Below are 17518 nucleotides of genomic sequence, written 5' to 3' on the forward strand. Positions count from 1 at the left end.
TATGGGCGTTACTGTGGGCCATGAGTCTCCTAGTGACTCAAAGACTGTCTTAGATGAAGTACATAAATGCTGTTCTCTCCTGTAACAGAAGATTTATACAGTGCTGGAAGCATTTTCACTTGAACTGTGATGGATTTTGCACGGGTAAAATTAAAATTAAAATCTAAAAAATAAAAAAAAAAATCTGCATTGCATGAGGTTATGAAGCCTTGGAATATTTTTAAACTTCTGTAGGTCAGCTTTCACCATTTCTTGCAAGTCCAAATATTAAAGTTAATCTGGACATACTTTTTATCTGCAGTTTGAAGGTTGTACTAAGGCCTACTCCAGACTAGAAAACTTGAAAACGCACTTGAGATCTCACACTGGAGAGAAACCATATGTGTGTGAACACGAGGGCTGCAACAAAGCTTTCTCCAATGCGTCTGACAGGGCCAAGCACCAAAACAGGACTCATTCAAATGAGGTAAGTAAGCATAGCTTCCAAAAAAATAAATAAAGTTATGAGTCAGAGGGACCTAGACCTACAACAGTTTGTTATGGAGGACACCCATAGAAATCCCCAGCAACCTGAGGGTACTAGATAACAATGGTCACTTTAACATTAGACAGATCTAAAGAAGCTGCGGGTCATTTTGTTAAGTGTGAGAGGAGCGGAGGGATGATTGATGGGGAATCTAGTGGAAACACGCATGTTAACCAGGCAAGGATTTGAGCTGACATGCTGCAGTCATTTTTCTTTCCGGAGCTGCTGGGGCTGTCCAGACCTCAGAGGATGTCATTTTGCCTTGTTGTGTGCTGACATCTGGTGGCTGTTGAGCTACAGCTCTTGCTCAGGAGGAAAAGAACTGCAGCCTCCTGAACTCCTCAATCCTCCAGCAGAGTGGGAGCAAAGATTGCCCACCTAGGCTCTGCAACATCTCGTAGTGTCCCTTCCAGCAGCTGTTGAGAAGCTTCCAGTGGCTGGAAAGTTTGAGTTTTCCTAGAAGTTCTAAGTTACGCCTCTTCACTTTTTATCAGGAGTATCACTCCTTTTTTTTTACTTTCTGAATAAACCTCACAAAATAGGGATGCAGTAGAGGGAATTTGCTTTGTTTCCAGGCAAATCCACTGTGGCAGTTGCAGCTGTCTCACCAATTGTAACATTCTTAGGCAGTGTATGCTGAAGTAGGGCCTTCCATGAGTGCCACTGGAAAGCAATTTAGCAGTTCTTCACAGTGCCATTTTGATTGTTAAGTAAGTAACTTATATGCAGATTTAAAAGCAGCTCAGATATATTGATGCAGATGTGTTGTACAGAGCTTAGCTGATGTGCACATCCTTAACATCTGGAAAAAGCCTGCTTCAGTAATTCAGCATTAACTTCACATTGCTACAATTGACGTTTTCTCTCTCATTTGAGTCAGTGTGAGCTTTTTTCCACTGACATCAGTGGACGCAGGCTCAGGCCATAGATAGCCATTAAAAAGCCACATTTGTCAAAAGCTCTATAGTGCCGTGTATAAACACAGAGATAATGCCTTTAAGGAACTCTGCATGAGGAACTCTTTTTCTTGAGGTTTAGTGTAAATAAGACTTAAAATAGTAGTTTCTTGGAAACAATTCAGTAATAAAAGCGAGTGAATGATACTTTCCTGATGCAATTAGATTGTTTAGGAAGGGCTCAACTCTTCCATTCTAATCCTCTCATGATATAAGAACAAAGAAAGTCTTGGTGAGATTATATGAGAGTAAATGTACTTTTCTTCACATTGCTTATTGGACTGGATAAAATATGCAGACAAAGGAAGCTGTTTTTAAAGAAAATGAGTCATTAATTGTGCTAACAGTAATATTACTAGTGCATATATTGCTGCAGTGTGGAAGTGCTTATGGAAATGAGTGCTTTACTTTGACATGTGAACTGGTGATCTGAAAGGGTCAGGAGAAAAATTTTTCCTCAGATATTCCTGCCTGAACAAATGTCCCAACATGTTCTGAAGGTGATTGTTTGCCTCTGAATGTCAATGAGTAGGTACTGGGTATACTGGAAACAGTATCAGATTACTGAGAGCAGTAGACAGGATAGTTAGGCCAGTCTTCATAAACTGCTGTAGCTTTGCTGCTGTGGGAAGTCAAAGCTTTGCCAGTTCATATTATGAGAGGTTCTGCCCTCTGTAAGCCATGCCTCATTATGGATTACCAAAACCAGGGGAAATTAATAGGTTTCACTCATTGCAATCACTCTAGAGACCGTAAATTAGATAACAAATTCACCATGAAAGGGTAACTGTAGTGCCAGCTGTGTTCCAAGGAGCTCTTCATGTCTCCCATATGGAATTAAATCTAATCTGAGTGTTTTTCCTGGCATGGCAGAAACCGTATGTTTGCAAGATCCCAGGCTGCACAAAGCGCTACACAGACCCAAGTTCTCTCCGGAAACATGTGAAGACTGTGCATGGCCCAGAAGCACACGTCACCAAGAAGCAGCGAGGAGACATCCACCCAAGGCCTCCACCACCCAGAGACCCAGGCAGCCACTCTCAGACACGATCGCCAGGCCAGCAGACTCAGGGTGCCACTGGGGAGCAGAAGGACCTCAACAACACTACCTCAAGGCGTGAAGAATGCCTCCAAGTGAAAGCAGTCAAGTCAGAGAAACCAATGGTATGCAATACACTGTGCCATTCCCTTTGTCCTTTCTCTTTTTGGAGCTGCACGGTAATCCCATTATGAAATGCTCAAACCCATAAATCCCAGCTCACAAGTTTGGATCTTTGTGAGGTTTCCCTTTTTGTTTACATTGTAAAATGTTTTTAAAGACCAAGAAATAGCAAATAAAAAGATTACATCTAGTCTGTGCAACACGCAGTAAGTGCAGTGCTGGCATCTCTCGCAATAATTGTTTCTCTTAAAACTCCATCTTCTGGAATTGGTGTATTATGAGAAAATCATAGCTTTCATTTTGAACAGGCAGTTTTTTCCACTCTTCTGTTTACAGAAGAAAGTTAGAGTGTTTGAGTTCTGCAGGCTCAAAATCTGAATACATACAAAGCCAAGTCAAAATCACTACCATAATTATGTTGGTGATGATAAATTTTGGAGAACCTGGAGAAAGAATCAGATTTTAGGGGCTTGGGGTTGTTATGTCTGACAAACTGAATCAAACCAAAGCAAGGTGACTTTCTTCATTGGTGGGAGAAGATATTTTGAGAATGTTCGATCTCTACTGTGATGTGACCTCTTAGGTTAATTTGATACCTAATTTAATTTGACTAAGTTAGCCAAACTCAAATTTAAGTAAATTAAAGTGAATTTAAAGTCTTGTCACGTCTTTTAGAATCATAGAGTCATAGAATGGCCTGGGTTGAAAAGGACCTCAAAGATCCCCTAGTTTCAGCCTCCCCCTGCCACAGGCAGATTTGCCAGCCACTAGACCAGGCCACCCAGAGCCACATCCAGGCTGGCCTTGAATGCATCCAGGGATGGGACATCCACAACCTCTGTGGACAACCTGTTCCACTGCATCGCCACCACCTGAGTGAAAATCTTCCTCCTAACATCTAAGCTAAATCTCCTCTGTCTTAATTTAAAACAGTTTCCCCTTTTCCTATCACTATCAACCCACATAAAAAGTTGTTCCCCCTCCCATTTATACATTCCCTTCAAGTACTGGAAGGGCTTTCACTGGTTTATCTCCAATGTACTGTACTATACCAGTGCAAAGGACCTCATTCCTATTTTTAGAGTTTGGGGGTAAAGTTAATTCAATTTTCTGACATGCTCTTTGAAATACATAAGTTCTTTCATGTGCCTGCACATGCATCCTATCCACAAGGATTAAAACCAGTAAAGGCGTTCCCTTCGTCCTCTTCCACCTCCGAGTCTATATTTCATCTGGACCCAGGCCTTGGGAGCTGTAAATGTCAGTTATATGTTTGATCTTCACGCTGCAATTCAAAATGATTACTCACTGAAATACAGGCTTTTGCTATATTGTGTTTAATGCTCACACCTAAATTGTGGAATATTAATACCAACATTCAAGTGTCCAGAGTTAACTCTCTTCAAAATCCAAAGGAGATCCTGTGCCATCTTTGGTGATATTTGCCTTAAATCACAAAGGAACAAAACCCATTTCTCTCTTGCTTGTGTAGCTAAATCCATAGTATTATTGAGGTATGCTGAGCTTTCAAATATAAATGGTTTCAATATGAATAAAATGTTTAGGAGCAGGATATTAATAATGATTGCTTTCATGGTGTTAAATATTTATCTCTGGAAAATATTTTTGACAGCAATTTTATGTTTCCTACTATTTGTTGCTTTGTGTTATTTAGAACATATGCTCTGTTTTTTAACTAATCCAATGTCTTTTCTGTCTAATGCTCTTAAATGTCTTGTTCTAACTTCCTAAGGACAGTGGGTAATAAGGTGAGGGCATTTTAACTTCTCTGCTGTTTTTCCTATTGCAACATTATTTGTGTCTTCATTTTATCCTGCCTGTTATCCAATCATTTCTTTATTTAGTAATGTGCAATCCATCAAACTCATTCCCTAATGTAATGTGCTGCGAGCATTTTGCAACATGGGACATGTGAAAAACCTGGCATATTGGTGAAATGTCTTCAGAAATGTCTTTGAACCGTCCTCTCTAGATGAAATACCCTTTTTTTTTTATTGCACACCTAGAAATATGTTTCCCATAATGCTGTTCTTCTGTAACCTAACTCACTGTGATCCTTACACATGGCTACAAGAACAGGCTTCTTAACATCACTGCTCTTCTTCCATAAGCCATGGAGGTATTGCACAGAAGCACAAGCTCTCTTCTGAGTAATGACAGTTGTTTCTATTCTTGTCACCAAATCTTCTGTGGCCAGGATTTGGAAATCAGCTTGCTCAGTGTGGCCTCATAAATTCTAAGTATCATCATTCAAGTTAGAAATAATAAAGTAGTTATTGCATCTGATTTGACTCCTCAGGGACATATGAAGCTACAGTACTGCTTTCATTCACTGATGCTAAAAGCAAGAGCAACCATTGCTACCTCAGAAATTCTTGCTAGCATTTGTCATTAAGAATGTGTATAAAAATCACAGGCTGTCAGGAAAAAACAAAATATTTACATGAAACCGTTCTTGGGAGCAAAATGATACTGCATGCATGGATTTGTGATCACTCTGATACAACTCATTTGTGTCCAGAGACTTCTGCCTGTCTTGATACATGTTTTGTCTGTCAGTCGGTCTATCTGTCTGTTTCAGTTTATTTGAGAAATTTCCCCATGATTTTACAAGGATATCATGAGTATAAAAAGTAAATCGAGCCTGTATTTCCCCACAGCAAGAATCCTGCTACAGCAATGGGAGCACCATTAAGAAAGAAGAAGCTATTGCAGTGGGTTTACATTCCTATAGGAAGGCTGTACTATGTACTTAAAAGATACCATAAGTTCCAATGAAACAAAGGATTTGATTTGGTAGATCATTACCTTCTTAATGCAGGGCAATGATGGAATAAGTTAGAGCTTGCCACCAGGATCCTTCAGGAAGCTGATGATACGTTACAGTAGTTCTGCACTGATGCTCCATCCCTGTTTTATTACATGCCAACATTTCTGGACAACCACTGCTTGTAACAATGAGCCTTAAGCATGGAAAGTACTTACATTCATTAGCCACAAGTCTAATTAAAAACAAAACAAAAACAACTAAGAAATTCCAGTGTTGTTGGAATCTTGTTTGTTTGTTTGTTTGTTTGCTGCAAGCCTAGCATTGTAAATTAGACCTCTTAACATGATTGAATTCTGATCTGGTTTGTTCCCAACCTACATTTGGGAACAGTGCTTACCCAGAAGAAGTATACATGCATATATTCTCTTAAGTGGTATGAAGTTATGGGAATAACTGAGATAGATGAATGACTTACGTAGGTATAATATATACTGTCAGCAAGATATGAAAGTGAATTTTAATACCAAGTTTTGCAATAGCATTCATTGCAGTTGAAGTCGGTATTCTAGAAAGCTTCCCAATAAAAAATCATTGTCATCATTTAACACTAAACTTTCCTTTACATTTAGTATTTCTTGGCTCCATTTAAATCCACGTATGTCACAACAAGTTAACGTTGTCTGTTTAATCCTCATGTTCTTGTTTTGCTTCTTTCCCTACAACAGACATCTCAGCCAAGCCCTGGTGGTCAGTCTACATGCAGCAGCGAACAGTCCCCCATCAGCAACTATTCCAACAATGGGATCGAGCTTACTCTGACTGGTGGTGGTAGTGTAGGAGACCTCAGTGTCATCGATGAAACCCCAATCATGGACTCTACCATTTCCACAGCCACCACAGCACTTGGCTTACAGGCCAGGAGGAATATGACAGGGACCAAATGGATGGAGCAAGTGAAATTAGAAAGGTTGAAACAAGTTAATGGAATGCTTCCAAGACTGAACCCCGTTCCACCTTCCAAAGCCCCGACCTTGCCGCCTCTCATAGGAAATGGTAAGATCTGTGTAATGGCTCACATAGGAAATAGACTCTTTTTTAATTCCTTGTTTGCAGTACCTGCCCCAGTATTGCAACACTGGGGGAAGACTAGCACAGCTAATGAAACTCATCACCTGTGAGACTTGTCCATAAACTGATCACTTTTTGTTTATCCCCTCATTGCATACCTTGCTGCTCACCAGAAGAAAGGCTGATAGTGCTGTGTTTTATAGGAGGGAAGACCAGCAGGACAGTAAACTTTAGTAAACTAAATGATTGAAGTATTCCTTCCAGTCAAAGGTTTGGACCCAAGATCAGCTTAGGCAGATGAATTAAATACCTAGCAGTTGTCTTTATGGAATTCTTTGAGATGAGACATAAACAAGATACCCTTTGCATTGATAAGACAGGGCTTCCCTTTAAATAAATTGCTTCCATGAATACAAGTAATTGTATGTATAGATACCACTGCTGCAAAAGGTAGGTATTTATGAATGGGATCAAGGTGGGTTTTAAACCCCAAGGATCAGCATCTGTTTTTGTATGAGATGATGCTCATCTGATGGTTGCCAAAACACGTCCCTGCTGTCTGTATGTTGCCTACAGCATACCTGTAGGTTTATGCACTCCACCCAGCAGTGACTGCCCAGGATTTCTGAAACACGTTCAGTCAGAAGAAACTATGTAAAATTAAGAAATGTATTCTGTTTACTTAAAAACAAAACAAAACAAGGAAACCAGCAAAGATGTTTTGCAGTTGTTAGGAGTTATTTCAAGAAGTCTTAGAAATGACCTTGAATAGCCTCCAATTTGTATATTTTGCCATTCCCATGCAAATGCCTGTTCAATTATATTTTGCCTATAAAAAGCTCTCTTATGACTGTGTCCTTCTGGCACATCAGTAAGCATAACTGCACTGCAGGCTAGGAGACTATAGCAGCTGATGACAGTTTGTGGCTGCAGCCTATAAATTTTGTGCTGGGATTCACACTGAAATGTTACCATTGAGTCTCTGAATTAGCTTTTAACCTAAGGACACAGTTTTTGTCCCTACTTACTTCAATAAAGAGCACTGCTATGATTTATTATTACGATGTAGATATTCCCTCTCTACTTTCTTTACTGGATGCTTTTTTTTTTTTTTTGTACCAGTTTCTGGTAATGCTTGTTTGTTTAACTGTGGATTTTACCTCCAGGTACCCAATCAAACAGCAGCTGCAGTGTAGGAGGATCCATGACTATTCTGCCAAACAGGAACGAACTTTCAAGTACAGACATCACTGTGTTGAACATGCTAAACAGGAGGGACAGCAATACGAGCACAATCAGTTCAGCCTACTTGAGCAGCCGCAGGTCTTCTGGAATCTCACCTTGCTTCTCCAGCCGGAGGTCCAGTGATGCCTCTCAGGCTGAGGGAAGACCACAAAACGTGAGTGTTGCGGACTCCTATGACCCCATCTCAACAGACGCCTCTCGGCGCTCCAGTGAAGCAAGCCAATGTGATGACCTGCCAAGTCTTCTCAGCCTCACCCCAGCCCAGCAGTACAGGCTGAAAGCTAAATATGCAGCAGCTACTGGTGGACCCCCACCAACTCCACTGCCTAATATGGAGAGGATGAGCCTCAAAACAAGGATGGCACTCTTAGGTGACTGCAGGGAGTCCGGAGTATCTCCTCTGCCTCCAGTGAATGCCCCTCGAAGATGTAGTGATGGTGGGGTGAATGGTTACAGCAGGAGGCATCTTCTATCTCATGATGCTCTAGGAAATGGGACAAGGAGAGCCAGCGATCCAGTAAGAATGGTCTCTGATAACCTCTCTGTCCCTAGAGTCCAACATTTCAACAGTCTTAATAGCTTTAACTCTCCTGCTTTGCCTCCATCCATGGAAAAGCGCAACCTCGTCCTTCAGAACTATACCCGTTCGGAGGGAGGCGTTTTCCGTGGCTTCAATTCCCCCTGTCCTCCAAGCATCAGTGAGAATGTCACCCTGGAGGCTGCTACAATGGAAGCAGGTGGCAGTTTGAATGACGAGGATCTCCTGCCAGATGATGTGGTTCAATATCTGAATTCCCAGAACCAAGGCATGTACGACCACTTGTTGAACAATGTCTTAGACAGCAACAAAATGCATCACGGTGTGGTTTTAGGAAACAACAGTCCTAGCAACTTTGACCGAGCCCCTCCAGCAAGCAGTCAGCATGCAGACTCCGAGGTGAGCAAGAGTGACTTGCCCATTCAGTGGAATGAAGTAAGCTCAGGAAGTTCTGACTTATCTCCTACTAAACTGAAATGTAGTCAGCGCTCAGCAGTGCAGCAGGCTAGAGCCTTTGGACTGTATAACAACATGATGGTTCAGCAGCAGAACTTGCAGAGAAGCAATGTCGCACAGCAAAATGGCTATCAGAACCTGATGGAAAACAGTGGTTCCTATAGTTTACAACAGAACGCAGTCCTCGGCAGCGTAGCTGGTAGTTCTTTCAGCATGCAGCCCAATAAGCCTTGTGGTGAAAGCATCAGCAGGCAGCTGATGATTTCTGGGGCAGTGGACAATTCCTGTGGCATGGCAGTTCAAGGGCAAAAGCTGAGAAACAACAACATGCCAGTGAGTGGGAACCAGCAAAATTTTGGTCATCCCATCGCATCCAGTGATCAAGCTACCAGTATGGCAAATGGGATGCAGAACAGGAATATGATGGAACAGGAATATTTGCAAAACCAACTGGTTGGAGATGGCATTCATTACCAGGAAGTCAATCAGTCCGGTCCGATGATGCTAGGGCAAGTTAGTCCTACCTCACAAAGCAGCCTCTATCAAGGGGCACAGAGTTGTCCATTGGTATCACACGCCATTGGTAACCAGCCTTCAGGTTTGTCAGCGGCCAAGAGTTACCAGCCCTGTGCTAATTATGGTAGCAGCAGAAGGCAAAATGCATTGAGGAACAACCTGGCACAACAGCAAGGACATGTAAGTGATGGCAACCAGACGTACAGGGTAAACACCATTAAGATGGAGATGCAAGGTCAATCACAGCAGTTCTGCTCTAACATGCAGAATTACTCTGGTCAGTTATATGACCAAACGACCGGCTTTAGCCACCAAGCTATGAAAACAGGTTCTTCTTTCTTTGTTTCGGAAGCTAACTGCCTGCTGCAGGAGACTGCTACTGCAAACTCCTCTGAGCTTCTTTCCCCGGGGGCTAACCAAGTATCGAGCACAGTTGACAGCCTTGACAGCAACAGCCTAGAGGGTGTGCAGATTGATTTTGATGCTATCGTAGATGATGGAGACCATATCAGCTTAATTTCAGGAGCCCTGAGCCCAAGCATCATTCAGAATCTCTCCCGCAATTCCTCACGCCTCACCACTCCCCGAGCGTCTCTTACATTCCCAACTATGCCTGTAAGCACAACCAACATGGCTATTGGGGACATGAGTTCTTTGTTGACCTCACTTGCAGAAGAAAGCAAGTTTCTTGCTGTTATGCAATAGACATGAAAAAAAAAAAAAAGCCCGCTTAGGAGATAACAGATGGAAAAAAGACTCATATTTTTTAGTTGTGTATGTATTTTAGCAATCTCATCTCACCTAAATGGGATGTGTTTCAAGTATATTCCTTTTATGGAATAAGAACTCTGAAAACCCTAAAGTGTTCTAGGGAGAAACTGTCTTCCATTTCAGTTTTGAATCAGTATTGCTACACCCACTCTCTCACCTCTCACTTGCCTCCCTCTCTCTAGCTCCCTTTTTGAATGTCTGTATGCTTCCTTTTTCTTCCTTTTTTTCAGTTGTAAACCAATGTAAACGTGTGAACTGCATGTTTTTGTTTTGTTTGTTTGTTTGTTTTTTGAAAGAAAGCTCTGATGAAACAGCTTAATTTTCTGTTAGTCAGAAGAAACTTGACTTAGTAAAACTGCTGCCATTTTTTCCCTACGCATAAAGGCACAAAATAACCATGCAGGATGTAAAGCAAACATACAGTGAGGAAATCCTCTCTGGATGCATTGAATACATCACACTGAGGTGGACAAATTTATGAATGCACTGCCATGGTACCCCTAAGCAAATAAGAAATATAAACCCACCAGCGCTCTGAGACCTAGCCAATGTTGGAGATTTTGGAAGACACACAGATGGATGTCACTGCCTTGCATAAGGATACAGAGATTGTGTGTTCCATTTGAGAGGAGGCAGAGGACAAGGAAGCTTTCCTTAGGATAAGTCTCATTCTGTTTGCAGTATTTAGTATTCTGTTTTTCAACTTTTTTATTCAAGTGACTGGATAGTGAAATTATATGAACGTTTGGTGATTTGGACAGTCTGTAATCCCTTCTTTGCATACCACATTGGTGGAGAGATGATCAGGCTCTTGTATTGGATTATTTCATACAATGAAATAATGAAAGTCCAGTATTCCAGGCTAGGAGCTCTTTATTTTTTTCTTCTTATTTTTTTTTTTACAGTCACTATTCCTTTACCAAAAGAATTGTCTTGCACATTCCTTCTAACGCATACAGCTTTGTTAGATGGATTGTGTGTTTTACAGTAAATGCCCATTGACATAACACAGTTAGAAATTCAAAAGCAACATGGTCTTGGTGTGTTAAACCAGTAGCAAACAGACTAGCCAAGTAAATACAAGTTATAACAAGCAATCCAATCGTATTAAATGTCTTTCTAGTGTATCCAGGCTTTACAAAATTGAAAGATTGAAACTGTCATTTAAAGTAGCAAAGGAACTACCTGAACAGTAAGTTGCTCTGGTAGCCTATCAAACCGTAACACTACTAACCCAGTCTCTCTAAACTTGGTGACAGCAATGTGCGTTTCAGCTTGAGGCAGATCAGTGGGTCAATGCCTAGGCTCAGTTACACCAGCAGAAATTGGACCCATTGCACTGTGAGCGAGACGTTACTCCCTTGTAAAGGTGGGTGGAATTTTCTCCATAAGTCAGTTCTTATTGTGAATTTTGGTCTGCATTGTGCCCCCGCACACACTGTGCTCCTGGGTAAGCAGCTGGGCAGGAGAACATTGAAAAGAGCAAGACTTAAGTTCACTCATTCCTAGAAGCTACACACAAGTCCAGCTCTCACAGTCATCTCTGTTAACTCCTGATCTTAAAATGCTGCTAAGGGGATGCAAGTGGTACTCTCTCTCATGGGGCTGTTGCCTGTGGGGAACTCACATGGACATATGACGAAGAGAGTTGTTTTGGTCCATTTTGGACTACAAATATGTTTTATCCCAGTCAAAATTAAGAATAGCTCAGAATGCCTTTTTTACTGTAGGAAAGGGTGAATTACCAGCTTGTTCAGGGCATAGCATTTGAGCAATGTGTAGGAATACTGTTTAAGTGGAGCTTTCTGATAACATCTATCTGTTATCAGCTGTTATAAGCAGATGAATACGCTGTAAATCTGAAAGAAAACATGAATCCATTCCTGAGGCTGTATTTGGGCTTATGACAGCATATATTAATGGTGAGCTGGAATGTCAGGGATCAAGACAGATGTAAATAAAAGGATTTCCTCAATATCCTACAGTTTTTATCATTGTCCTGCTCCTCTCTTTCTCCATATCTTTAGCAAGCATTTCTTCTCTTGTCCACGTTGCACACGTGTACATACTGCTTCCCTTTGTGCTCTTTGCTGGTTCCCCTCCTGACCTCCCTGCCCATCGTCAGCTCTGATGGCCCTTCTGGTAGTGGTCTCCAGTCTTCAGATGGAACTGGGCAGAGCTTATCGAGACAGTTAGCTGGTTTAGATAGAGGGATGCTTCTACTGCCACTCTTTACCTTGCAGTGCTGTGATATTAATAGCTTGTGCCCCTTCTGAGAAAGAGCATTAGAAAAGGCTGTGCTCTCCTCACCTGGAAGTATTTCAAATGGTTCATGGTAACCAGTGTTCAGTAAGTCATCAATTACACGTTTATAAACAATTTCAGTGGGGAGACTTATGACTAACCTGGGAAGAGGTGTCTTAGGAGAGAAGCCTTTTATTATTACAGAGCCAATACTTTAAAAGAAGAATTTTTTTAACTCAGTTTTCCAGTTAATAATAGTATTTGCTGGTTCAATTGAAGCTGGGAAAGATGTGATTCATCAGAGCTTAGGAGATTCACATTTCTTAAGGCTAGAAGGGACTGTTTGAGTATCTGATTTGCCTTCCTGGACTTGACAAACCTTTGTCACTCACTTAGCCCTGTTTCAGGCCAACCACACATGGCCTAAACCACACATTCCAGAATGTCATCCAGTTTTGATTTAGGGATGACAAAGAAACAGAGACTCCACAGTGTCCCTGGAGAGTTTGTTCAAATGGTTTATCATTTTTACCATTGAAGCATATGTGACTCTTCTCTTACATAAATGTATCACTTCTCAGCTTTTACTTATCCTATCAACTTACTGATGCTGAAGAACCTTATTTGTTGTCGCCTGTGAAGGTACCAGTGTGTCATAACCCAGCTATCTTCATTTTTGGTTTTGTTTTGATGAGGCAGAGTGGGCTCTCATAACACAGTGCTGTTAGGTTGGACACTAGCATTAAGTTGGTAACCATATTCCACCACCGTCACCCACAAGCTTAGTATCACCCTCCTGGTCTTCCAGTCTCAGAGCCGAAGTTCGCTGTTGTGTGCTTGATGCACTTGGCAGCTGGAAGCCACCACTCACCCCAAAGTACTAGAAAATGTAGGAGTTCATGTGATTTTTTCCTGTTATTTTTTTTAATCATTGCAGTTGTCCCAGCCTGATTCTAAATCACGCCTTCTTCTAATGGCTCTTCAAGGGTCTTCCAGATCGTTTACTGTTGGCCTTGGGCACAGCTGCCTTGCTCACGTTTCTAAAGACCCTTTTACTTTCCACAAATCTGGAGTCACTGTGAGAGCTCATCCATAAGGTAGACCGGGTGCATGAAAGGTATTTTTTCAGACAAGTCAGTGGGCTTCCAGCGGAAAGGGGCCTGGGGGGGGAGGAGGTGTTACTGGTAAATACGATGGCCTAGTGTGTCCACACAACAGATAATTTTATTTTCTCCTTGGAGAATGGTCCCAAATGACACATGCATTGAAACCCTGGCTTGCTTGCTTGCTTCCAGTCATTACCTCCTTCCCCTTCCTCTCTCTTGATGACATAGCTGGTTAGCTCGCCCACACGTGTTGCACAGTGGCTCGTCCTTCTGAACAACAGTGTTTATATTCTCGCAATGTATGTGCCTTACTTTTTGTTATCCTGTAACGGAGAGGGACCAAGATATGATGACAGATTTTCACAATGAGGCTGTATTCGCCGTTCAGCTGATAGCACATACCACTGTTAATAGTGTCTGAAGTGTCTTGTAAACCTCTGATGTTCACGTGTTATTGTCCTTGGATTGATAGAATGTCTCCTATTGAAAAGTTACTGTTGTCAGTCCTGCAGATGTGTAAGATAAAAATGTGTTCATTTTTAACTTCTTTTTTTTTTTAATAAAGCTTGTAATCCTTTTTTTTCTTTTTCCTTTTTTTTTAATTTTTATTTTTATTTTTTCTTTTAATAGTGTAAATACATTTACGTACAGTAGGAATAGTGTTCGGCTGTAACAGGCCTTAGTGGTCTTCATTTGATAAACCTGCAGTTATGATCTGATATTTCTCGAGCCTTAGGTTGATCTGAAGGGTCTGTAGCACTGTGTACATATAAACTGTACTTCTGCTTTCAGAACCACTTAGCTCTTTTGTAACAAAGAAAAAAAAATGTTTCTTACAATGTCAATAAAAACACAAAAGCCTTTGTACTTAATTTCTTTGCTTTCAGCTTTTAAAATATCTCCTTGGGGAAGGGAGGTTTGTTGGTTTTTTTTCTTTTAATTTCGTTGGACAGATTGTCATGTCCACTCACTTTTCTGTTTGTGCTTCCCAACTAATTGCTCCATTTCATTCACATTGTAAATATCTACGGGGAGTCAAGACCTTCTCTTTAAAGAAAAACCTCAGGGGAGGGGGGGCAGGGGGATGCCGGATGGAGGAATACATGAAAATGCAGTGTCACAAAGATAAAATTTTGAGAGGAGGGGAGGAACCAGTATGATTAACCTCCACCCACAGGCATTTCAGAGGTCAAGGCCAAGCTGTGTTAAGGCTCTGTCCTGCTATATGGAGGCCGCTTTTTCTTACCTCATTTACCAAGCATTCTCTGCCAAAGGTTTGGCCACCTAGGAAGAAGCATGGGACTGGGAAGTCTGACTGGGTTAGTCTGTACATGGTTGCCGTGGTGGATCATTGGGTGGCCTTCAAAATGCTTAAATGCAGTATTCTTCAAAGAGAAGATCTTGAACTGATTTAATGAGTGTTCCTGTTAAGTATAGTAGTCATGTCGGCTTGTATATAGTGTGCATCCAGAGCAAGCAAGGTCAAGTTAGTTGAGGCAAACACTATAGAAGGAGTTGTAGGGCTGCTTCATTTTAAGGTGATCAAGACAATCAAGGCCTTTCCATGACTTTTTTTGTTTGTTTTTTTTTTTCCTCTGGCCATTACTAAGCTTCTGACATCAAGTTTGAAGAGCTTGAAGAGCTTAAAGTTTGGGAGGGAAGGAGAGGTGTTGCCTGACCAGGTGGGAAGAGATTGAGGCAGGAGGAGAAGCCTTGGAGCAGCTGGTAGTGTGAAGGAGGGCCTGTGGAAAGACTGAGGTTTGATAGCAGCCACGCTGCCACCTCTCATGTGCTGCCAGCCAAAATCTGTCCAGTGCATGGTGGAGCTCCAGGACCAGCTCCGTGGGAGCTCTCTACCAATAGAGTGTCCTGGTGAGCACTGGTTACACCCAGTTGCAGGCTCAGCAAGCCTCCATCCCCTTCCACCATCGCTCTGCAGCCTGTCCCACTGTGGCCAAAGATGGCACACCTCTGGCACAGACATGATGGAGCAGCAGCAGGTTCTGTGACATCTGTGTCAACGGTTTGCACGACAGTTTGATCCGATACCGTGACAATTGAGGCAGGGGACCTACGGGCCCACACCCTGGGGAAGGGGAAAAGGGAAAAAGGAGAAGGGAGATGGGCCTAGGAACAAAACAGTGGCAACGATCTGAGGAGGAAAGTTAATTTACTAAATAAGATACCAGAAAGGAAAATAGCACAATATAATATAATATAATTGGAATTGAGGCAAATGAATCAAATAAAATGAACGAGAGTGTCCAATAAACCGAAGGCCTTACGCTAATGCTGAAGGCGGACTGCAACAAACACCCACTGCTGAGCTCGGTCCCAAAGGGAAGAGAGAGTCCCGGGACAGCAGACAGTTTTTATCTTTCCCTCTGAGCAGAAATATGTAAAAATGCAAAGCATCACAAAGTCCTCTGGGGAATGTAGTTCTCTTCTGAGACAGCTCTTCTACACCCAGAACTATCGATGATCCACAGAGCTGGAGCACTAACTCTTTAACTCTCAATACACCACATGATGTTATGATGTGGAATATCAGTAATACAACAAAAATCATAAAACCATAACAATCTGGAATGCTAAAACAGTAAAGACTTGCCTGTGTGTATGCAGGAAGAGCTGTGATGTGACATGGCACAGCTCAGCATCGTGCTAAGTCCTCAGTAAACCAAGAAAGAGCAGGAAAGTCTTGGCTTGTAACATGCAAAGTTAGTGGATGCTGTTGACCTTCAGTTAGTCTGTGTGTTGGTGCCAAAGCTGTGAATTAATTAATTGAATTTATTCAATGATTTCTTACTTCAGAGGGGGCATGTACTCTGGAGAACTGATGTGTTAAACATAAACAAATGATGTGAAGTTAATGCACCTGAACACCAAACTCAAGACAACAACAATTCACTATTAACAGCAACGCAGAGCTGAGACCTGCCAGGGTCATGGATGGAGCAGAAAGGAAGACACAGGAGGAGCTGAAGGTGCCAATGAGGTTACCAGGACGGCTGTAAGCTGTGGCACCACAGGCAGGTCAATGTCATTTTTTTCCTTTCTCAATGTTTGTGGGCTTGACTGCAATCTTCATAGAGTTTTTTTGAGGTGGGATAATGGGAAAGAGACTGCTTGTTCCCTGCATGCTGAAACACGAGCTATTTGTGTGAGGAACATAGTTTTGTTACATGATTAGTGGAATGGAAGCCCCTAGGCACCACTTCCCAGTACAAACAACCAGTAATAATAACTCATGCTAAAGTTGCCTCCTATTTAACAACCTGGGCCTCTTTCCATCCAAGGAAGCACATAACCCATTTGTGTTTCCACTATTCTTGTTCCCACTGCCTCTGCCCATTTTCTCTCTCCAACTTCAGACTGGTCCAGTGGCTCTCCCAGTTAAAAAAAAAAAAAGCAGATTTGGGCCAGAGGGAGGGAAGAAATGGCATTTAATGAGAGCGCTTGCACCTGGTGTCTACCTGCATATGTATTTCCACATTAACACCTGCCAGGCTTCTTGCCTGATGGCACAGCTGAAGTAAGGAGCAGTGGGGAGATTAGATGGGAATGAACTGGAAACAGGACTGTCATCCAGGGGCTGGCTGAGCCACTCTCCAGCCTTGCCAGCAGCACTAGGACAACCATCAGGTCTGCAGGGCTGTCTCTAAAACCACCCTGCTCTGCAGAAAAATACTGTGAACGTTCCCACGACCAGAGCAAGACAGAAAAGACAAATAACTTGGACAGCAACATGAAACAGTGGCAAAAATCTGGCAGAGCGAGAGAATAAAAAACAAGAGGGTGGAAAGCTCTGTAAAGAGAGCCCCAGATGGATACGAGCTGAGAAAAGGCTAGAGATAGAAATAGCAGTGCTAATTAGGCAAGCTGAACGACCCCACTGCTGCTGTGCTTCAGCATGCTTCACCACCTTCAGCCTCATTGCCACTGGTCCTGTGGTAGAGATGGGGAGCAGAAGTGAGAAGTTACAGTGCCTGGTTGCATGAGAGAGACCATGGGAAGTGTGTGTGCCTCCCCATCCCACTTGTCCCTCCTGCTGTACCTCTGCTGCAGGAAAACACCCTATTTCTGCATCACAAGTAGCCAGTGTTAGCTCAGTTCTCCTGAACCACAGGGACAAACTC

The 17518-nt window shown here is 42.2% G+C and overlaps 1 protein-coding gene across 1 annotated transcript in view; it reads left to right on the plus strand.

The window, feature by feature from the left end:
• The window catches only part of GLI3 (GLI family zinc finger 3), a 200914-nt gene extending 190163 nt beyond the window's left edge, over nucleotides 1-10751 (plus strand). Inside the window, exons 12-15 of the mRNA XM_065753078.1 lie at nucleotides 302-466; nucleotides 2356-2646; nucleotides 6161-6488; nucleotides 7670-10751. Coding sequence (XP_065609150.1) covers nucleotides 302-466; nucleotides 2356-2646; nucleotides 6161-6488; nucleotides 7670-9963 — 3078 coding nt within the window. The 3' untranslated portion in view covers nucleotides 9964-10751. The remainder of the gene's footprint in view (nucleotides 1-301; nucleotides 467-2355; nucleotides 2647-6160; nucleotides 6489-7669) is intronic.
• Nucleotides 10752-17518: the final 6767 nt, after the last annotated feature.

This window comes from Cyrtonyx montezumae, unplaced genomic scaffold (assembly GCF_038088225.1).
Source record: "Cyrtonyx montezumae isolate F1298 unplaced genomic scaffold, pur_monq_1.0 scaffold_8, whole genome shotgun sequence".
Taxonomy (NCBI): Eukaryota; Metazoa; Chordata; class Aves; order Galliformes; family Odontophoridae; genus Cyrtonyx; species Cyrtonyx montezumae.